We start from the raw sequence: 23,756 nt of genomic DNA on the forward strand, positions 1-23,756 counted from the left end.
GCTCCACAAAAATTATTCAAATTTTGATGGCCATGTTGTTCACAACGCTGTGTTTATTACTCTTGCATCGATCGAACCGTTCAGCGTAGGGATTATTTCAGAAGTTGATGGGTTTTCCTTGCCCCCGGGGGTACTCCCATTATGGTCTAACAGGGGGTCTAGTCAGGGTCAAAGTGGGCCAATGCTAACATTATAAAAAACACCCTCAAATGGTAGTATTTTTTGACAGTAACCCTCAAATGGTAGCATAAAAATAGAAATTATGTTCTTGGTAGCATTCATTCATTTGTGCTCCCTAGGTCCTTTTTTGACAAATTTCTTCTCAACTGACTGTCGTTATTTCCGGAAAAGTGAAATCTTGTTCATTATCTATAATTAATGGCAAGCTAAACTGAGCAGTTGAATTACTATCAAAAGTTGGCCATTTTGTAGCGATTTGGCAAGAACTGGACCCCTCAAACCAACTGGACCCCCTGTCAGGCCTTAATGGGAGTACCCCTTCCCGAGAATTCGCCTCATTGGGTGTGCATTGGTTTATAGATGGTTGAATTGAATTGTGTGATGCTGTTGTCATGATCACAGAATTGTACCGAATAAATAGTTAGTTACTTTAATCCCAAAGCCACACATCAAATATTTATGATTTGGCATGTATCAGAAAAATCCGTCTATCTAACTTGGATAAAATCAAAATTAACTTAATTTACACCAAAAGTCAAACATAAATCAAGGATTGGCGGGAAATGGAAACGTTAGATGCAAACGAAAATGGCGAAACAGTTGACAAGACCACGTCAGATTTTGTGCTTGGATTGAAAGAAAGAGAGTCATTGAAGAAAGAACTTGAAGAAAAAACTCGTGAATTAAATAGGGTCAAAGGCCAGAATTATGATTTAGTGAAAAAGGTCGAAGACTTAGAGAAACAGGTAAGTTGAAAGTTACACAAATCTAAAAAGTTTTAGGCCCAGAACCGGAAGCTAACATGAAAGAGTGATTCTAGGTATTGTGAATTTTATTCTGGAGATGGACATTTCTTCATTCAATCTCTCTGTATTGAAATATCAAATTGTATTTCCTCTTTATTATCCCACGAGACTCATCACATGTTGCATAGTAACTGAAGTACGGCTATCCCCGGCTATCCAATATCAAGTCAATTTCGGCCTTTTCACAACCAACCTCAACCTGTATATTTAACATAACGTTCAAGCAGATTCATGTGAATTCTAAATTTTTCGAATGCTTTTCATTACACTATAGCTTTCCCTGTAACATAAACTCTAAATTTTGTAAAGAGTAAGATCTTAAAATTGTCCATGTATGTTTTCAGATATTGCCTACCTTAATTTGTTATCTCAGTTCCTCTGTATTTGCAATCCCAAAACAATCTGAAACTCCCTTATTATTTCGCACAAGTATTGATCTGATAGACATGCATTCTGCTTTTAGGTCGCTGATCTCAAGTCAGATGTTAAAAGCCAGGTATTAACAACATATTATTTTTAGAATTATTTTTTAAAAATTTGATGACAATCAACATTGTCAACTTCTATGGTTACTAAAAAAGGCAAGATGGTAAGCGATAGGGAAGCCTAAGGAAAAGGTTTTTAAGTTCATAATATTTGAATAGAACTATCTCTAGTTGAACAATGTGGCTCTCATATTTCAAAATTAAAAATTAAATGAGAGAGTAGAAACCTGGCAAAATATTTGAATAATGGTCAAAAAGTTAACAGAAAATTAAAACAAAGTGCTGATAAAAAACATTCATGGCAAGCATATCGGAACAATGTGTTTGTTATTTGAAAGTTATATCTTTTAATTATATGACAAACCTCTCAATGTATTTGGTAACTGCAAAAGGTCAATCTCTGTTTGTCACAGTTATATTCAGTTCTGCAGATATCCGTTGTGTTTTGCCCTTCAAGAGAGACATTTAGTTCTATAGAAACACTAGATGGACCTCTCAAATGGCTCTAAAAGGCCTCATATCTTTTATCTTGCATTGAGACAAAGTTTCAGATATGCTTCTGGTGAAAATTATCTTTTAAAACCAACATAGGAGATATTGGTAATTCTGTTTTAGATTAAAAGGCCAAAAAGTGGATTTATGTCAAAGAAAAAGGTTGCAAAACGAAAAGTTCCCAGAAAAAGCAAGCAGAAAGATGGACTTTTGTCCCTTCCTTCAACTGGAGGAAGTGAAGATATTTTTGAGGATACAGACAAACTATATGCGGTTTGTCATTTTTTTTGTCATTATTCCCTAGCAAATTCATTGATAGTCTCATCATTTTCAGTTTCCTATTTATGATAAACTCTTTGGCACTTAAAATTTTTTAAATATTATCTCTTTGAAAAATTTGACTCCCTCAAATTCATCAAATTTGCATGCTAGTGATGTCAAACATGCTTTTTGGATATACTGGAAAAAAATTTCTAGGGACCTCACCACATACCCATCACTCTATATCCTACTACTCAATTTTCCCTGGGTACACTTCTATTTCTAATAAAAATTGTGTTACTGATCCATCATAATTATCTCACCTCTCAATTCTGACCAGCCTGACTGTTCACTGCCATATTTGAGTGCCATGATGAATAAAGGCAGACATTCATCAATATCCTAACAATAATGCTGCCAGTGAAGGCGTTTTTTCATGCCCCATTGGTTGTCCATTTCCAATGATTTGTTCACATGTAGATGATTTATCTCCCAGCTCTTACCTGGTATGTTTACCAATTATTTATTGATCAAGTAGCAGATAAAGTTTGGCAAAATTTTTAACTACTTTACTAAAAAACTAAATTTTTGAACATTGATGAAAATTTTATCATAGATGCCAAAAGTTCTGCCAGAATCTTATGAAAATTAACATAGGAGTAGATGAAATTATTCTTATATATTGTGTAGAAAATTCTTAGGACCATTTACTGGCCTTACAATTTGCAGTCGCTACCACCCAAGTGCCCTCTCCCCCATCAAAGAGCCAAAGCCCATTTTGAGTGCCCTCGGGCTCTCTCCTTATAATGTACCCAATTGTGTCATAAGCCCTCATTTGGCGATTCCTCTTTTGGAAATGATTACATCACCACTGGTTTTCAATCAAGCGTTCTCTGACCTGGAAACCGTATGCAGAATAATCCATGTTGGCTTTAAGCATCGTGCGAAAGATTTACCTAACAGTAGAGTATTCTAGTGAGATCTGCGCAATCATTCTTCTTATATGAGATGGGATTATCCTCATGATGAACGTGAAAGGGAGAAAGGTAATAGGCTGGCGTTGCCTAGCGAAAAAGAAACCTCAGTTGCATAAAAATTCCTGTTGCCCTATGACGTCACAATCTCTGTTATTTCGCATACCTGATTGAAATCCTTTTGAGATCATCTTACCTGGAAAATACAGCCCTCGGAAACAAGATAACCTCTATGCATTAAATTTACTTAGAATTGTCGATAAAATACTAAAAAGCATGTGGTAGTTCTAGCGGGCTAGGCCGTATTGAGCCCCCATTGTTTTTAGATCTTTTTGCGAGAGCCTCCCCTTCTTTGTCATAGAACTACACACCTTGTGTGTTAATGACTTAAATAGAACTTTAACTTTCTCTCTGGTCTATAGTTAACACTATAATTGATACCCTTTGATTGAAGTTTTCATAAACAATGGTCAAATTTTCATTATCATTTTCTTCTCATTCACAGATTTTGATAAGAATTTTGTTTTCGAATTTTCTGTTGAAACTGTCATGATCAATTTTCGATCGATATTTTCTTGTTGAAATTTTAGGGGTTTTCGTGGTCGATTTCATTTGATTTTCTTTATCCTCATTCTGTTAGGCAATTGCTGAGAAATTTCCAGAGCTAACCCTGTCAACGGTTCTCATTGCCGAGAAGAAATTCATAGAGGCAGACACGGACAAAAGTGGGGTGCGTAATAATGTCTTAAATATGTTCACTGTGTGTCCTTAATAAACGCAAGCTCTCAAATACAACTTCCCTTTAATGCACGTCGCATGCAATATAAACCGAGGTCGAAGGTGATCAACAATTAAAAACCGTAGTACTGATCACCCTCAAGTTTAAGAAATTTTTCGAAATTCCTTCTTTTAAAGATGGAGTGGGAATTATTCTTTTCGTCGATTAGGCACCTTTTTCTTGTTTAGTTGGCGTAGGTGGATAGAAAGAAGAGCTTCTTTTAGGAATCTGAGAACAAATCCTTAGTTTAAGACGAGTGTATTAGAAAATGGAAAGAAATTCTAAGGAGAGGCAAATAAAGGATAGAATTCGTTTTCACGCTAAAGATCGGCATCAAAATGTGGTATTTTAAAATTCCTCTTTCTGTGATTGATAGTTCAAGCCTTATTGTCGCGGTTTTATTTTTTGCATCTCTTCGTTATTGGTCGTTGATTTTGGCGTGAAAACAGTAAATAATGCAGGACCGACAGGCCCAAATTCTCAACTGTATCTCTGGCTATCATTGGCTATCCCTGATTAAAAGGCAACCAACTAAAACGTTTTGCTAGATTTTTCTCTGGATTTAAAGACAGGCGCACACGAAAGCCACTGGAACTTTTCTCAATGTATCATTCGCGAGTCGAGGTCATCATGATTTCGGTTTAACTAATGTTCAGTGGCGAATCTAGCCTTAAAAATCTGAGGAGCTAGCCGGGGGCCAAACTTTCATTTATAGGGGCCAACGCTGGCCATGACTTTGCGAACTAGTAAAATGTAAAACAGTGGCGTGATGGCTCAAAATTAGCTACAAGGGGTCGATTTCTAGCGCCCCCCGGATAAATATGACTTTGGCACAGCTCTATCAAGGCTGTTATCATTATGCCAAATAGTTTTATTCGAGGCGTAACGAGCAGCCGCACCCCCTAGGAAAAATAACAAAGAAACATTGTTGCTGGGGGTCCCCAAAGGCTCGGTACCCTTTGTTATTAACTAAAAGTAACTTTGGTCTGTCACAGAAGAATTATACTTCTAAAAATAAAAGGCTTATAGCTTTGTAAAGTTGATTGGTAAAAATTTTCCATAGTAGTTATGCCTTATATCCAACCACCATGAGATTAAGCAAATCATACTGTTACACAGAATTTCAAGTCAGAGAATTTCAAGTCAGAGAACTGCGCACCCCACCCCAAGAAGGTGTACCTTCGTGATAATATATAACAAATATAAAATTTAAATGATCGTCAAGAACGAATTTTTCTAGGTAGCTATAGAAAGGAGCCAAAATTTCATTAATTTTCACCTCAGTTACAAATCGCTTACACAGGGCCCCTAGCTTGTTAAATAGATGTAGTAAAGATCGCATTGAGAAAAATAATGAGAGCAACCCTAACAAAGTCAAAAAACCATTAAACAGCTTTCGAAGAAAACATTGATTTTTTAGTAGAAACTTTTTGAAAAAACTGGGGGGCCAAACAAGGGACAAAATTTCTGGGAGGCCATGGCCCCCCTGGCTCTCTCGTAGAAACGCCACTGCTAATGTTACCCTTTAATTGTAGAAAAACATGTTGGTAACCAAAATATCATGTGGTTGCACAATTAAATTCCTGAAATTTTGCCTCATTCGCCTAAAGCACATATTGCTAAAGCAATTGGGGCTATTAACTCTTTGAAGGTGTATGATATTTCCATCAAAGCAAAAGGATTTATACGGAATTTCTATTAAAACAAAAGAGTTTCCATCAAGTGTATGAGATTTCCATTGATTGATTCGTTCCTCGACTGATGCCACTAAAATTATGCAAATAAATTAGCTAACTGCAAAAATTTGATACTTTTTAGACGATAGATGCCAAAGAATTGGAGACGATCTTGGATACAAGTCAGATGCTCTTTACAAAAGATCAAGTAAACGAGATTCTGGAAAGCATTGATTCAGATAATACAAAGTCTATTGATTTTTTTGAGTGTCTCGAGGTGAGTGCATCATACGCCAGTTTATAGCACAGCTATTGTATTTATATCCCGCTTTTTTGCAGGGATCGATTTATACAGGTATCTGTGTACCATGCGTAGTTGGTGTAGCGTTTTACACTCTCTTTATAAGAAACAGTAAATTGAAATATTAGGCTAGTTGTTCTTGATTTTCCCCAAACTTTGAAGCTGGGTTGTTCCTTAGTTATAAGGGTGTAAGCATTGAAATCGCTAGCTTGTGGACTTTCCAGGCCGCATTTGCCAACAAAGTGAGTGAGCCATCCTTATTTACCGAAATTTTTGAAAATTCACCCACAAAGCACCCCTAAACAGCAGGAGCCTTCTCATTTTTGAGATGGAAGGTTTTAATGGGGTTTCACAACTTTGTTCAAAATTAGATTTTACAGATCCTCAGCCTCAGCTTTTTATTAATTTGTTACAAACTTTTGACCAATTTTGAGGCTCTTTTTTTATAAAATAATTCTTTTAAAAATGGAGTGCAAAAAGAATGATAAATTGAAATTAAAATATGAGAAAATTCCAACTAAGATATATATATCAATCATCATCAGCATCATTCTAAAAAAATCCACGTGTCAACCATTTCGGCAAGATGTTTTTATATATTTTCGCACTGTATACGCGTAACAATATTTTTATATCTTCTCGCAGGCACTTGATTTGGTGTACAAAAATAGAAAGACCGGGTTACCACAGTCCCTACAGAAAAACAAGAGCGCAGTATGTGTAATTCAATAGAATTGCGGTGCTCAGTTTCAATTCATACATTTGTAGACTAAATATATTATTGTTCCAGAATATGAATGGAAGGGTTCCATTTGATCTTTTGTTGGTATTTTGAGGACAGTTGTAAATATATTTTTTCAATATAGATATGAATAATTAAAGATTTTACAGATAGGCTTATAATAACTGTTGATGCCTACGGGTAAATAAGAAATGTACGACTCGAGGTTACGAATAAAGGCTGGTAGCTAGGTACTGGGACCTTTTTTAGTTTAGGGAGCAGACGTTTTTAAGGGGCAAGATCATTATAAGTGTGCTAGTCCATGCTTTGTAAATCATATATCTAATTTCTGATATATTTCTGTCAGCATTTATTTCCCGTGATAGAATGAATGACTTCTAAACTAGATTCACTTAATACACTACCAACTTGATTTGATTGTTGCACTTTTCAAAACACAGTACCGACCTCTTTTATGTTGCCTATTATTTAAGGTCAAATGTCCAGCCTCTTGAATGTTCCCGATTAGTTATGCTTTATAATTATCTAAGTATTTATTTAATCGTATGTTTAGCTGGGATGCAAATATAAATACAATTTATGTTTATATATTCTTAAGTTGACTTCGTTTCTGTTTACTAGTAAGATCTTCATGTTAATGGACCTTGATTTGTAAAAACGTTGTTGAATTAAATCTGTTTTAATCACGGAATATCTTGATTGTTAGTGTTGATAAATTCGAGTTAAAGTTAAGCCCCAATTTCCTAATAGCTCTTTTTTGGTTGCAGCTTAGCCCCAATCTCCCATTTTTTTCGCAATAATTGGGACATACTTAATTAGGGCGATGTGACCCTACCTTTGTTTTCAGTAGCATTTTTATGCATTTCGAAGTTAAAACTATTCATTTTTTAAATTACCCCCAAGACCAATCTTTCTTGCTGCCAGACTTCATGCCCTCAAAATATGAGGTCATTAAGATGACTTTTCGAAACATTTCCGATTACAACAAATTGGTCTACAATCCTGGCCAAAAGTTATTGGACTGGCTGACAAATTGTAGGCTTTTTGAAAAAATTCGCTCCCCACCCCGCACAGTCAATGTTGATATGCTTGTTTCTACTCATTTCGAAAGCTGTTACTTTGGTATTTTCCAAAAAACCAACATTGCTTCAGGGGTGGGGGTTTTGATAATATTATTGGGGTAAAGTTGCCATTTTAATGGATTTTTTCTCCAGTCCATTAACTTTTTTGGCCAGGATTGTAGTCGCCCAAAATACTACCTTAATACACCAGATTATTTTTGATGCGTATTTGGGTAGTTGAAGAATACTATATTTTTGTAAAATTTATAAAATTATGTCGTTTTAAAAGGAGAATGTTTACGTATATTCTATGACAATATCGGTTATATTTTTAGAAATCCACATTTAGAAATTTGAACTTTACGTGTTTAATCTTCAATGTCTTTTACTGTTGTACTTGATGTAGAACCACACTGCAAAATCCATGTTTTGAATGGTTAGATGAATTTTTATCTACGAAGCTGATTGGCGGATATATGTGGAATTCGGCAATCATCCTATTCGGTTCTTCGATAAACGGTGAAAAGTGTTCGTTCTAATGAAGGCGTTCACATCGACAAGAACAACCCTTATAAGAAACATCTGACTGATATTTCCCAAAAAATAAGAAACATAATTAGAAACTCGTGAGGCTGAAGTTTTGAGCAAAAATTAACGCCAGGTTGAAACTGAACGCACAAAAACGAAGGTTGTTTAAAAGAACCAGATATCTTTTATCAAGGCCCGGCGTTCTTTTTTTGGAAAGTTCTAGGCTCGGGTGTTTTTAATATTGTTCTTATTTCAACTTTGATCTTCCTATAACTACATAGATATCAGTTCTGCAAGACATTTTAAGTAGCACGGTGCATTTCCTGATAGAATCCACTCTGTTTTGTTGACAGGGAGCTATGGCATCAGGCTTAGCCCCCCCCCCCCCCCCCTCGAGCCATCAGGCTCTACACCCACGAGAGTTTCAGTTCAATAGAAAGTCGAGAATCGTTTCAAATGCGATACACAATCCTCGCTGTGTCCTAAACTGTTGTTAGTTTCAGTTGAGAAAGTATACTTGATTAAATGACCAACTGTTCGATTGATTACAAAAGTTTTGGACGGTAAAATTTTTGGACCGTGGAATTTTTACCGTCCAAAAACTTTACCTTCAAAATAATTTACTGCCAATAAACAACATAGAGCTTTTGAGAAGCATATTTCCCTAAGATTGTTAATAACTTACATGTTAATAACTTCAAAAAGGGATGCGAGACTGCAAAACCAACTTGTCTACATATGAAGTATGAATGCCGAGACTTACAATAACAAGAAAGTATAAGCCATCAAGACGATTTTAAACCACTGTTGGTTATCGGAGACCAGTGACATTTTACTACTACAGCTTCACTGTTGACTGCTTCCTAAAAACACCAAAAACACGCGAAATCTCTTCAGGTGTATGACCCACAATATCTGGTACAAGTTTATCTATCCTTTTGAACATCCATACGATTAAATGGAGATATAAAACCAAGGACTCTGGGTTATTCTTTCACTGCAAAAAGCCTTTCCTCTTGTTTGGGGTTAGCTCAGACACTTCTACAGCTACTGTAACCATTAACTTTCTGAAAACTTTCTTACATTTTCAGATCTCAAGATAATACCCTTATTTGCTCAGATAAAACTAATAACTGTTATTGCTGTAGGCAAGAAAATCTGAATTATATCTACCAAGATGGTTTATTGGTTTGCGAACCATTTGCGAAAAAGCCAGATCAACAATTGAACCTTGATCCTTGATCATGATACAAGTTAAAACTGTATTCAGATGCTTAATTATTAGTGTTTTGTCCGAGATCACATTATTGTGCTGTGTAATGATACTAAAAGATAATGTCTGAAATTTCTTTGCGTCTTTCACATTTCGTACGAAATTTTTGTCCGAAATTGTCCGATTCGGAATTTTTTGATCCGAAATTTTCTGTCAGAAAAATAAACGCCCGAAATTAAACCGTCCGAAATTTTCTGGAATTTATTTGGGTAGCGCGAGAGTGACTCCTGAGAACCACGTGCCTAGATTCCTTCGATGGAAAACAACAGCAACAACATTTGTTTTCTCCTTTGACAGTGTTTGGCACTTGTTGGAGAAAATGGCGAGGCTTGTGACAGTTGAGCCGGTTCTCTTCGGATTTATGTTCTGCATTTTTCTTATCTTTCCTATCGAAGAACAGCTTATCTACAAGAAGCTCTGTGACAGCCAATACAACCAGTCTGTTTGCAACAACATCAAAACAAATAAGGCCTATGCTCACGAAGAAGCAATAGTACAAAAGGGGACATCAACATGGATGTTGTACCTCAGCATGGCTACAACATTTCCGTCCATGTTCACAGCCATGATCCTAGGCCCTTGCTCCGACAAGATTGGAAGAAAGTTTGCATTGGTTCTTCCATTAATTGGTGGGATCATTGACGCAGTTGCTTTGATTTTAAATACTCATTATTCTGATTGGCCTGTATCTGCTCTTCTTGTTGGTGTCATAATATCTGGGTTCTTCGGCAACTATGCAACGATCCTCATGGCTGTCTTTTCCTATATATCGGATGTTTCAAGCGAAAAGAGCAGGACTTTACGTGTAGCTCTTTTGGAGTCGATGGTTCTTGTTGGTGGATGCTTAGGAGAACTGGTTGGCGGGGTATTGGTCGACAAAGCCGGCTATTTTATCACTTTCTCGATAACTGCCGGTGTTCAATTATGCAATTTATTGTATGTTGCATGTATCCTACAAGAATCATACTACCCTGACGTGAAATTGACGTTAAAAGAAGCTCTTGTCAGTTGTGAGAATTCAATTAAGTCTTTGAAGATATTTCTCAAGCCTAGACCTGGCAATGGACGTATGAAGTTATTGCTAGTGATTATTGCCCTTTTCTTCTCACTAATGGGTGAGTAAAAATCTTTGGTAAATCTTCTTATGTTAGAAGACCCTAGTATGGATTCCATGGCAGCTGCACTCTTGAAAAAGTTTTGGAAAATTGCAAGTGCACTCTTGCACATGTGACAAGTATGGTTTAGGTGTTTTTTTTAAGATTACAAAAATGAATTTCTAAATTTTTTTATACAACTGAGTCTTGTGATCAGGCTTGCCAAAAAGTTCAGGGCTGCTTAGCTGAAAGATGTGGCCCTGTGAGCAAAGGGAACAGAAAAATTTTATGATCAAGTTCATTGAGTTTAGCTTAAAATACATTTCAGAATATTTTTTACAGTCATTTTTTTGCAATCCTTTGAAATGATTTACCATATTTTAGGCCCTCTTTGCAACCCCCTAGACCAAATTCCTTTGACAATGTGCCCTCTGTCCCCCTCTTAGTGACCCAGCTTGAGATCATCAATTAGGTTTGTCATGTTTCTAGCCTTTTTAAAAGTTATTTTTAAAATTATTCCTTTAATTGCTAGAACAATAGGAATTTGAACAACAGCCACTTACGGTAGTTATAGGAAAGCCTAGTTTCAACTTTCAATCATTTAACTTGCCTGTGGAGGTAGAGTGATATTAGCAGGATGGGTAATTCCATGTCCAATCATCCAGGATTGCTTTGATTTTCACACCATAGTTAAATATGATCAAGTTACACTACTTTCCCAAATTTCAGAAGAATAACTTAAATACATTTCAAGTTATTATAGTTTAAAGATTTTGCTAATCTCAGCAATTTTCAAAATTTAAAAAAGCATGGCCATTCAAGCCGTCACTCTCTAAATGCGTATATCCCTGTTTTATAAACGACATGTAGCTAAAAATGAGTATCCAACCATTTCTGAGGCTGTCGATTCCATAAATCAAGTCAATTTTATCAGTGGGGGTAGGGGAAAGATGTTACAAAGATGTTTACTAATTTGCACGGTAAAGCTCACACCCTGTTTTTGATTGCAAGTTTTGGGGTGTAGCCAGGTGACTATGACAGTTAAATTTAAATTTTTGGAAAGTGTAAAGGTTATCTTTTATTTTAATGTATAGATGATCAATGGTTTTCATTCTGAGACAAAGTTATGTCCCATTGAAGTTAGAATGTACATACTACCAGAATATGTAGTTGGTGCTTATAAACTACCGAGCAGACGAAAGGGAACCAGCAGACACCATCTCTTGCTGGCTAGTGCATCTTTGTTGCAAAGAATGTCATTTTAAAAACATCAATTCATGTCTCAACACTAGAAAAAATGAATTCAATGTCCCACATTTAATGCCACTGACCATCATGCACATGGTTGTTGTTTATATTTGCTGAACATTTCTATTATTGGATTCGTTTAGTAAATATGCGTATTTATCTTAATTAAATGAGTCACAGGCATTGAGTTGAAACATGCATTCTTGACAGTTTCCAGGAGCTATAGAATTTAACTTAGAATTTAACAGCAAATTTAACTTGGTAACTAGGCATGGTAAACTATGTAAAAGAAACTATTACACGTATCAATTTATTATTCTGTTTAAAAACAGTCAAAGTGTTTGAGTGTAACTAGGGGACAGTTGAACATTTTGTGGCATGGGAATGCAATTCAACAATGCTGACCAAATATATGTGTTACTGGACACTTCCTGAAACTTAATAGCACTTCCTTGATAATTCCTTCCTTATCACAAATATTTGGGTGTTGCCAGGCTAGTTGTAGAGAAGTTGTGTTGCAAAATGGAAGCTAAATGTACTTTTGGATTATTACTGGAGGATGAGTGCCATAAACATTCATACAGCAGACAAACAGGTTTGAAGAGTTTATCTGAACTTTCTGATGACAGTCGCGAGGTCTACCTGTGGAGAGCTGGTTTGCTGGACAAAATTGATTGTAAATTTGAAGGTACTATATTCTTTCATCAAGAATATGTGTTCAGGACAAAGTATGAAAAAAAGGACAGAAATGCTGCAACTTGTTTAAAAAGCACAAAAAGAAAGCTGTTGGCAGCCTCACTGTAAAACTGGAGCTGGCTAAGCAGTTGAAAGACAAAGGTGTTTCTGTTGTACCAGGTTCAAAGCTTTTAGAAACTGCTATGAAATGGTGATATCTGAAGAAAAAACAGAGTCCAGAGAGGGAAAACCTCTAGAACCAGAAGATCCAGACCCTACTTCAAAAGAGGAAGAGGATTTTCAACTATCATCTAGAGAAAGGTTAGAAACAAGTTTTGAACTTGCAGGGGTATCCCCAATTAAATTACACAGCTTACCTAAGCGTCAAAAGGTATCAGTAGCAAAAGAAAAACTGCAAAAGCAGCGAAAGTTATTGGAGTTGATGTCCTACAAATGCTACCACTACAGAATCCTGAGATTTCCCTTGCAAAAGAAGAATCCGATAGAGCTAACACCTTTGATGAGCTTTTATACAACTTGAAAGAAAAAATTATTTGCCCTGGATACAGAGAGAAAATCCAAATCTAGACTTTAGCCCCTGACTCATGGCCAAGAGCAAAGGTTGCAGAGTTTTTTGGAGTTTCTGAGTACCTTGTTAGAACTGCAAGATCTGTAAAGAAGGAGAAAGGAATACTTGACATTCCCGAGTCAAAGAAGGGGAAAAAATTGCCTGACCAAACAGAGATGCTTGTAAAGTCATTCTTTGAGGATGATGAATTCTCATGATTGCTTCCAGGAAAGAAGGATTATGTAAGCATTGCCAAAAATGAGCACAAGCAAAAAAGACTCTTGCTATCCAATCTGAATTAATTGTATGTTGCTTTCAAAGAAAAAAACCCAGTAATCAAAATTGGGTTTTCTAAATTTCTCAGTTTGAGACCTAAGTGGTGTGTCACAGTTGGATCATCAGGTGCACACTCTGTTTGTGTTTGCACTTATCATCAGAATGCTATGCTTTTAGTTGCCGCTATTGGATGGGAATTAACTTACAAGGATCTGATGAAAATTGTGGTTTGTAATGTTGACATCAAAGAATGCATGGCTCATCGTTGCAAGGACTGCCCTGGAGTTGTAGCACTACAAACCTTTGTTGAAGAAAAGTTGGCAAAACTTGAAGTTTATGAAGTTACATTTAGTCAGTGGCAAAGCACTGATAGACCAATCATAATTAAACAGTCAGCAGATTCTGCTTCTTACACAGAGATGCTAGTCAACTCTATTGATATCCTCACGTGTCATTCATTTATTGAGCCAAGGGCAAACACTTAAACAGAAAAAAATGGAGCTGGCTGACAATGAGTGTGTAGTATTGATTGACTTTGCAGAGAACTATCAATTTATTGTGCAAGATGAGGTGCAAACTAAAGGAATCCTCTCTCTGCCTACTTTCAGATGACATGAATCACGATACATGTTTTGTTCATGAGGTGCAGTGATTGACTACAGAGTTTATAAAGGAGACCCATCCATTGGTTACTTATGTCCAGTATTATTCGGATGGATGTGCAAAGCAGTACAAGAACTATAACAACTTTTTGATCTTGTGCTTTCACCATGATGACTTTCTGTTATCAGCTGACTGGACTTTTTTGCTACTAGTCACGTCTCCATGCGATGGTATTGGAGGGACAGTTAAGCGCGTTACTGCAAGAGCCAGTCTGCAAAGGCCTTTTACTGACCAAATCTTAGGCCTAGATTCAATGTCCAGCTTCTGCTCTTCCAACATCAAGTCCATTTTCTTTCTTAAAATGACAAAAGAGCAAATGGTACCCATCAGGGAGTAGCTTGAGAAGAGATGTAAGGAGGGCTCCACCGTACCTGGCACTCGTAGCTACCATTTTTATGAGCCAATGCCAAATAGAGATATGGCTGTCAGGTATAAGCCTGTCAGTGAAGATAATGAGTACTGAGGGGAGTATACATTCAAAGGCATGCCAGTTCTAGAGGTTTTCCAGCTTATGCAATTTGTTGCTCGCACATATGATGGGTTCTGGTGGATTGGCCTAATAGAGGACATTGACGAAGAACTGAAAGATGCTAGAATAAGGTTCATGCATCCACATGGACCTACAACAACAGTGCATGGGCCAACTAAATATGATGTCTGTTGGGTTCCTTTTTAAGATATTTTATGTAGTTTACAAGCACCAACTACATATTCTGGTTGTATGTATATTCTAAATGTAACAGATACTGAAAGAATAAATAACTTACTAGGACAACAGCCAAATAGAAATATTGATTGGAATTTTTAAATTTACGCATATACTTTGTATTCATCAATGCGGTCAGTCTATCTTGTAAACAAGCTTAATACTTAAAAAGGCTTTGAACTTCAATGGGACATAACTTTGTCTCAGAATGAATACAATTGATCATCTATACATCAAAATAAAAGATAACCTTTACACTTTGCAAAAATTTAAATTTAACCTTCATAGTCACCTGGCTACACCCCAAAACTTGCAATCAAAAACAGGATATGAGCTTTACCGTGCAAATTAGTAAACACCTTTGTAACATCTTTCCTCTACCCCCACTGATAGAATTGACTTGATTTATGGAATCGACAGCCTCAGAAATGGTTGGATACACATTTTTAGCTACATGTTGTCTTTAAAACAGGAGATATACGCATTTAAAGAGTGACAGCTTGAACGGCCACGCCCATTTTAATTCGAAAATTGCTGAGATAGGCAAAATCTTTAAACTATGATTACTTGAAAAGTATTAAAGTTATGCTTTTGAAATTTGGGGAAGTAGTGTAACTTGATCATATTCAACTATGGTGTGAAAATAAAAGCAATCCAAGATATCATGGTTTCAAATTGTAAAATCGCTGGATGATTTGACATGGAATTACCCGGATAAATGCCAGATAAAAGCATGCACCTACTGCTGAAGAATCAATCAGATTTGGTGCACGCTTATCACAAGTGCACTCTTGCACTCTGAGGTAATAACTTTTGCACTCCCAATATCTTGTTAAAAACTGCCATGAAATGCAGACCCAAAAAGACCCAATTCATGGTTCAAAGTTTTGTAAAAGATTGAAATTCTTGCCAAAGAATGTCAAAGATTGTAAAAAAGTTACAATAGATATATATTTGAAAAATAGGAAATCCTCCAAATATGCTATTTAATAGTTTTTTGACAAAAATTTATCATCTGCATATTTTTAAAAGTATAAAAGTTATCAAAATGCAACAACAAGATAACATTTACTGATGCAGTTAATAGCGGTTTATATTTCTGGAGCTAATAGTGGAATCCTAATTTTTAGCAAACCACCATTTATTGAATTTTCTTGTTCTAATCAACTAAACATGTAAACAAATAAGCAGATCTTTGTCATCATTTTTCAAGTCTTTGTACCTAATATGCTGTTTTAGGAGTTTCTTCTCGTTGACTGTTGTATGTCAATGATCTTGTCCCTTCATTGCAGTTTTTATTGGTTCAAACACAGTGAGGGTCCTGTTTGTTATGCACTCTCCACTGTCATTTTCTCCATCAATGGTTGGCTATTTCTTGGCTGCAGTTATGTTTTATTCGGCCATTGGTGTGATGGGTGGAATGCCTTTCTTTATTCACAAGCTGAAGCTACATGATTTAACGATGGTAATCATTGGTTCTGTTTCAACACTGGTGTCATCTGTGCTGCTAGCATTTACAACCAAGCCTTGGATGGTATTTGCAGGTATGTTAATTGTGTTAATTATCAATGTGAGAAGTTCTCTGACAAGTTGTGATAGCAAAGAACTTTTGTGTTAGTTGTAACACTATTGTTTATATCTTTATCTGAAGTTCTATGCTAGCAAATTTACACCCCTTGTTTATAAGTTTGTGTTTTTTACAGATTTCCTATTTAGAGTTGAGTAAAACCATATTCATATAAGGTAAACGTTTTTCTCCAAACTTCTCTACAACACAAGTCGAAGCAGATTCACCAGTTAGCACATTTGAGGGAAGAGATAGTTTTGATGGCTCCAACGATTTTTGAAACAAAATATTTTTGTGCTTTACCTTTCTGTGCTAAACTCTCTAAGTTTTCCTTAAGTTTTTGTTGAAAATGTGATACACCCCTATCCAATAGGTTTTTCTGAAGAAAAATAGAGGGTTGATTGAAAGCATGGATGTATCATTACCTTTCTCAAGTTACATTTTCTCATTCTCAACCATCTGTAAGTCAAGCTGGCCATATTTCATAAAACAATAAATAATGTTATGTGTATGCCGTATTTTCTCTAATGAACGTCGTCCTCTAGTAAACGCCGCCCTCTATTTAACACCACACCTTCAGCCAACCATTTGTAAAAATCACTGCCCATTCATAAACACTGTCCTCTTTTTGAATGCCGCATCTTGAAAAGCGACGTTCATTAGAAAAAACAACAACAAGAAGTAACAAATAGTTTATACACTTTCTATTCGAAATCCATGACAGTTGTTATGACATATAGATGATAACTCTAACAGAGACAGGGATGTTGACATGCTGTGACATTTCCACACTCTAAACACATATTTTGTGAACTTTAAAACATTTTCCACGCAATCTTCATTATGTCTTTTCAGGAAAAAGAAAACATTGCTCAAAGTCTTTTTTATCGTTTATCATTGCACTTTTCTTGTCATTTTTCATTTGACAAACTTCTCATTTTTTATTAAACACCGCCCTCTGATAAACGCCACCCTCTATTAAACGCTGCATCCAAAAGTTGGATTTTGTAATAAATGCTATGGCGTTCTTTAGAGGAAATATGATATCTCAAGACAACACAAGGTATCTGAAGGCCAGCATTCCTTCATTCAACAAACTCGAAAAACTTGTTAATTGTGGTTTCTAATATGTATTAATAAAAATATTATTAAATATATGATATTAATAATAATTATTAATAATTATTAAATTATTGTGTCTGATAAAGAAGAATTTTTATTGATTTTCTGGAATAAACCATCAAGCTCTCCAAGTACCCAAAGGCTATAAATTAAAATTATGTGGTCAGAGCTTTAGGCTTTCAATTTTCTGTAGACCCCAAATTCCCCAATTAGGCTCACAACTGACTATAACATTGATCTTTGAACGTTATTGATAAAAATATTGATTTTTCTTTAGAAAAAATGTGTTACTAATGCATCTAGTCAATAGGGTTTTTGTTATTAAATTTGGAGGAAATTTCTAAAAACAATCGAGAAAATGCAGAACTAAGCTTCAGTTTGAATGCCATTTTAAGCGTCAAGTTTTACATATTAATTTTTTTTCTTCTTTCAGTGCCTGTTTTTGCGATTTTTGGGGGAATCTCAGTTCCATGCATCCGATCAGCCTGCTCAAAAATAGTAGAAAAGGATGAGAGAGGTAATCTAATAGAGTGATAGTGTTTTATACAATGCTATCAATAAAGCAAACATTTCAGTAAACTAAGCTTTAGTTTACTCAAATTTTTGCTTTTTTCAAAGCCATTTTCAAGTTTTATACCACCAAAAGATTGTTTACAATGCTATCACTTGTTTTAAAAGGTTTCTGTTTTGTTGGGTTGTTCTAATATATTGTCAAATTGAATTTTGAAATAAATTAATCGTTCCCTTCCTGTTTGGAATGACTACGTTTTATCACAACCCTCATTGCAAGATTCACAGAATCCAATTCGCGAATCAAGTTACCAGTTATCTTCTACAAGAGAAAAGTTATTTTGACAGTTAAAGTAACTGGCATATGTTGGGTGTTGACCAACCGTTTGAAGTAACGAGCATATGATGGGGGGGGGGGATATTCTCGGAGGCTCGGTGTTGATTAAAGTGTAGATTTCTGAGCAAAATCTAATTTCAAAATATTTACGAAATTTATGAATATTAACTCTTACATACTTGACAATAATTTATTGCTATGGTGATATTCAAGATAGGAAGGTAATATTTAAAATGTTTTTTGGCTTCATGTTATGTTTACTTTCGAGTCTGGCATAGATTGGAGGTCTGGAATAAACAGGCTGGTTGGAAAATTTTCCCTAACCCAAATAAACAGTGTGTTCGAAAATCAGGATTGGTGGAAATTCCCAAACAATAATAACACTCTCTTTATTCTAGCGTTTGTTATCGTTTAGCAAAATAATTGCTAAAAGATTTTGAATTGTTTCCTTTCACATGTTCTTCTAGCTGTCTTTTTCTCCATGTTTCCCTGGCACTCCTCCATGTTTCCCTGGCACCTTCTAGATGTAAAAATTGAATGTAATTCTGATTGTGTCATGATTTTTTGTTAACTGTTGTTTGTATACTGTACTTTTTTATCAATATTGACGTTTCGATTTAGCTATAAGCATATGTAACAGTGAATTGTAATTTTAATCAGTCTTGAGTTCGAAGGAGTGTAAGCACATGATTATAACAGCGTTGTTGGTTTGTAGAGCTCTCTGACCTAGGTTCTACAGAAATAAATTTCCCCTCATTTACAGTATCCATGCCTCATAAAATATATTAATATATTGGTGTTATCTTCCTTTCAAGGTGCGATGTTCTCTGCAATTGCATCAATAGAAGTGTTATGCTCGGTTGTGGCCTCTGCCCTTTTTAACAGTGTGTATTCGGCAACTGTTGAGTGGTTTCCAGGCTTCTGTTTCTTTATAATGGCTGCAGTGTCGATAGTTCCAATTCTGCTAGCATGGTAAGTTTACAGATTAGGGGAATTAATTTGCTATCTTTTTTAGGTATTATTACATCACTATACTACTTTATTTCTTTCTAAAAAGCCTTGCCCTGGGGCCCTTGATTAAAAAAGGCACGTTGTTTATAATTTGGATTGAGTTTCTTTCCCAAAATATTCCAACATTCGAATGTTTTCCCATGTGCTCAAAGCCTTTGAATTCTCTTTGGGTACTTCTTTGCTCTCCGTTTTGATGTTTCTTCCCAAAATATTCTTCATTCGGGCGTTTTTTTCTGGGACTCTTGGCCTTTGAGTTATCCTACGGCCTACATTTGCCCTCCGTTTCGAGGCCCTTCCCACAAAATTCCTACCTTCGAACGTCTTTTTCTAGAGACATTTCGCCTTTGAATTATCGTTTGTGTCTTTCTTGCCCTACGTTTTGAGATCCCTTCCTACAAAATTTCCACCTTTGAAGGTCTTTTTCTAGGCCTTTTGAATTATTCTTAGTTCTCTTTTTGATGCAATTTTAGACCTTTTCCTATACAATATTCCCAATTTGCAAACCCCTTTTGATAAAGCTCTTTATCAGAGATCAGAAAACGTCTCTTTTTGGTGTAGTTTTAGACCTTTTCCTACAACATTTACATTCTGTAAACCCCTCTTCCGGTTGAATTTTTGCTCCATTTGCATTCTTTGTACCTTTTGAATAAGTGTTTCTTAAAAATATAACTTTAGTTAAAACATTAATGGCTTGTCAGGAAGCAAAAAAAGTTCCATCACAATGTCAGATTCCTTTCACTTTCTATATTCTGGTCAAGTTATGTATTGGCCTTCCTCAAATCTGCTGTATCGTGGGATAACCATTCTCCGGCTCACACCCGTGGAACCATAATGTTTTCTTGACTCTGCTCTTTGCCTGCCCAACTTTCTACCTCGCCTGCACTACGCTTTTTTAAAGTGTACTTTTTAAGAGCATTGCTAACTCTATCTCCAAAATCTTCAAACACTCTTTTAACTTCCAACTATCTTTTCCTTTAAAAATATCCTTAGTTCTTCAAAATAAATAAAGTTTCGAATAATGAAAAGCAAATTACTTACACTTGGTTGTCGATTTGTTCCACCTCTTTTTCATACAGCCATGTGGAGTTCATAGCTCTATTTTTGAATATTCTTATTTTCATATTTTCAAATCTGTTAACGTTTCTCTGTAAGCCTTGATACTTCCCTTGGATAAATAGAAAAGAACCTCTCCAGTATAAGGGATTTTAATTTTTTTTCAGGTACTTAAAAGTAAGCGACAGTGGTGTTGCTTATTCGTCGTTCGGATCAAATCAATCTGGTCACGACGACCCTAACTCTGAAAGATCAAAATCTGTAAACAAGACAGAAGGCCCGGTAGCAACGTGAGAGTTTTAGAGTGTCTTAAAACTTTCGCTTCTTTTATGCGGGTTCATTTAAAAATGAAAATCACCGTAAAGGAATTTACTCAAAAAAAAGAAATTATCGAAAAATTGTCATGAAAAATCTATAGGGTTGCTGTCCTATTTAATTATAAATTATTTGTAAGCGAATGATTGAGACTTTCCCTTAAATTTATTATGGGCACCCGTCACTTTTTGGCGATGGAGGTTTTCCTGTTGTTAAATGTCTTCGAATTTTTTGTTTTTTTTATTACGTTCCGTATATGTTATAATTTTCCATATTTTGGCTCTTTTGAAAAGTGCCCTGTATAGATGTTATAATTAACAGTAGCCAAAGAACAATGGTATTAAGAAATATATTTCAATGGAAGCTGCAATGTCCCTTGTGCAAAGTCTCCTCCAAGGAGCGGATTGTATGTAATATTAATAAACTAAATTTGCATCCTCCGTTTATGTATCATACTATCTAACTATTAAATGCTGAAAACCTATGAGATCAAGTTCGACCACTTTTTTCTTCCTTTTTATCGTGGTTTTTGGCAACTTGTTTTTTGTCTACCGGAAAGTAATGATCAATAAGACGGATTTGGCTGTTCTGTTCAAAACTTAGACGGATTTGGCTGTTCTGCTCTTTGAAACGCAATATAAAAAATTCAGAAACCAGAATTTTAGCCAACAAAATGTTCATGCATCTCATTCTTCGATAAATGTTTAACAGAAACTTTTAGGCACAAATTTTTCTCGTGTTTCATATTTATTCTGAAGTTCACCAGCATTTTGCGGCAATTCAAGTAAAGCCGTCAAATGCCTTTCTTTCCTTCACTTGTTATCTTCATTGCACGCAGATGAATATGCAATTATACATTTTTACGGCGCGTAGAAAACCACAATGTAAAAGAACTGGCCTTTAAGTACTGCAAGATAGTGATGCACGAAGATTAGTGTCAAACTCATTGGATTTAGATGACTGCCCTGCATAAAGTAATTTTTCAAAATGTATAGTTGTATATTTCATCAGCCTTTTTTCAAAGTTTTTTCCTTTAGTAAGAAACTGTACAGTCTGATTCGGAAAAACAAGGTTCTTATATGTGGGTTTTTACTATCTTGGATATAAACTGATTTGTGTTCTTGTGTTACATCGCCAAAGGAATTTCAAAAAATGGCTATTTCTCGATTGATTCTTCTCGTGGATAATTTTTGGTTTGCACAATTTTCATTTCCCTACCGGGGGGTAGGATACTCCCATTAGTGCCTGATAGGGGGTCCAGTCGTTTTGAGGGTCTTGCTGAATGACTACCAAATGGCCCATTTTTTATAATAACTCAACTGCTCAGTTTAGCTTGCGATTTATTATAGATAATGAACAAGATTTTATTTTCCCGGAATCAACAACAGTTAGTTGCGAAGAAATTTGTCAAAAAAGAACCAAGGAGGGTAATTCTTTTACATTGTAGCGTTAGCCCTGACTGGACCCTCTGTTGGCCATAATGGGAGTACCCCCACGGGTTTCCGACTCACGCAGTTTGAAGATATTTTATAGAAAATGCTCTTTGGTTTGTAAGAAAGGAATGATGAACTTCATGCAATAGAGTATGCAAATGGAATTTACTGCCGATCAATGTGTAAAAAATTGGTTAAATTGAGAAACCTAGTCATTTGACAGCAGTAAATTGGACATCAAAATAAGAAATTTTAACAAATTCAATTTCTGCTTCGAAAAAACTACCGAATAGCCCTATTGAGTAAGTTCCAAATGAGTATTAGTTGCTCAAAATTTCCCATCTGCCCCAAGGCTTACTAATTAATTCCAGAATGAATTTCTAATCGCAGTTCCTTTACAAACATCCCAAGAATATCCAATTTGGGATGGCTACCTAGGTTTTGTATCTTTGTGCCACGACGATCATTTCTGTGTATCTTAAGCAATTTTTGTGGAGAGAGACCACCAGCCAGCCGAAGCTTATTTCTGATCCAATAAAGCTGTTGATCTCAAATTCGAAACATAAATTGAATCGAAATAGTTACATAGTGATATGATTTTGTCTTTTGTTAATCAGTTTTGCCCAACTAATTTGCATCAAAAGGTGTTGTTGAACAAAGGTATTTGCACCCAGTCAAGTACCAAGGCCGCAGTAATGTGGTTCCAATAAGCTTGGATATGGCTCCGATATGAGCTAGTGTAAAAATCTTAACATATCACCTTATATAGAGAAACAGAATTTCAAAAAATGCTTGAAATTTTCAAAACATTAGACTCGGAAACCACAAGAACAGCAAACGTTCTACTACCGTGTACAAACAAATAAGAACATTCATTATTCTGAAGTCAATTGGGACACAACCCCCCTCCTCCAAAAGATTGTCAAGACTCTACTTAAAGCATACATAAGTAATCGTTTCATTGACCCGTTTTTAGCAAATCATTAATATACTCCATTGCCCCCGTTTGTCTTTCGGCTAAAAGCTGTCTATGACTGTCACAACTTTCTATCACGATTTCCTAGAAAACTACATTAACCAGGACTGATTTAAAGGATTATGGATTAATCGATTGACCATCCCAAGAACCATTCAGAAAATCTTGTTATCATATTTCCCCCGCTAAATTAAACCTGTTTTCTTCGCAAACTTATTTGTACATGATATGGAGAAACTCTTGAAAGAGAACCCCCATAACATCATGTAAAACCCGAGAGTATCTTGGTCTTGGGTCCTCTGGAAAAGTATGGACCCCAGACCGTTGCACTCCATCTTTTTAGAACGATTTGGGACCATAGTAACTATGAGCAGCTCTAGCATTAAAAAAGCGACTGTGATCAAATCGAGGGGCAAATCACTGAGTAAAATCATTTTAGCTCTCGAAAATAATCAAACTTTAATCACAAATTAATCACATTAATCACAAAAAATTGCATTAATCACAAATTAATCACTAGTGATTGTTAATCACGTACATCATTTTCAGGAATGATTTGGCACTCGATATGAATCATATATTTGTTTTTGCTTATTATACGGGACATTTTTTAAGCTGTCTGCGAGTGACAACCTAAAATAACTA

General features: G+C 35.7%; 2 protein-coding genes and 1 pseudogene across 2 annotated transcripts; all 3 read left to right on the forward strand.

Moving 5' to 3' along the window:
• Positions 1 to 557: 557 nt before the first annotated feature.
• LOC135693430 (uncharacterized) lies at positions 558 to 8,114 on the forward strand. Its single transcript, XM_065211918.2, has 6 exons — positions 558 to 926; positions 1,450 to 1,482; positions 2,087 to 2,236; positions 3,839 to 3,928; positions 5,795 to 5,929; positions 6,599 to 8,114. Exons 1-6 carry the CDS (start codon positions 744 to 746, stop codon positions 6,683 to 6,685), a joined length of 678 nt encoding a protein of 225 aa, XP_065067990.2. The 5' UTR covers positions 558 to 743; the 3' UTR covers positions 6,686 to 8,114.
• A 1,717-nt stretch (positions 8,115 to 9,831) lies between these two features.
• On the forward strand, positions 9,832 to 21,195 carry LOC135693669 (lysosomal proton-coupled steroid conjugate and bile acid symporter SLC46A3). Its single transcript, XM_065212205.2, has 5 exons — positions 9,832 to 10,672; positions 16,080 to 16,331; positions 17,910 to 17,993; positions 19,139 to 19,295; positions 20,555 to 21,195. The coding sequence occupies exons 1-5, from the start codon at positions 9,877 to 9,879 to the stop codon at positions 20,679 to 20,681; spliced, it is 1,416 nt and encodes a 471-aa protein (XP_065068277.1). The 5' UTR covers positions 9,832 to 9,876; the 3' UTR covers positions 20,682 to 21,195.
• Positions 13,028 to 14,459, forward strand: LOC148959303 (uncharacterized; annotated as a pseudogene).
• Positions 21,196 to 23,756: the final 2,561 nt, after the last annotated feature.

Source organism: Rhopilema esculentum, chromosome 10 (genome assembly GCF_057945365.1).
Source record: "Rhopilema esculentum isolate cy_ngs chromosome 10, ASM5794536v1, whole genome shotgun sequence".
NCBI classification, from domain to species: Eukaryota; Metazoa; Cnidaria; class Scyphozoa; order Rhizostomeae; family Rhizostomatidae; genus Rhopilema; species Rhopilema esculentum.

Coding starts and splice junctions, on each gene's coding strand:
- LOC135693669 (XM_065212205.2), top strand. CDS start 9,877: ATGGCGAGGCTTGTGACAGTTGAGCCGGTTCTCTTCGGATTTATGTTC. Junction 10,673..16,079: donor CCTTTTCTTCTCACTAATGG/GTGAGTAAAAAT, acceptor CCTTCATTGCAG/TTTTTATTGGTTCAAACACA. Junction 17,994..19,138: donor AGTAGAAAAGGATGAGAGAG/GTAATCTAATAG, acceptor CTTCCTTTCAAG/GTGCGATGTTCTCTGCAATT.
- LOC135693430 (XM_065211918.2), top strand. CDS start 744: ATGGAAACGTTAGATGCAAACGAAAATGGCGAAACAGTTGACAAGACC. Junction 3,929..5,794: donor CAGACACGGACAAAAGTGGG/GTGCGTAATAAT, acceptor GATACTTTTTAG/ACGATAGATGCCAAAGAATT. Junction 5,930..6,598: donor ATTTTTTTGAGTGTCTCGAG/GTGAGTGCATCA, acceptor ATCTTCTCGCAG/GCACTTGATTTGGTGTACAA.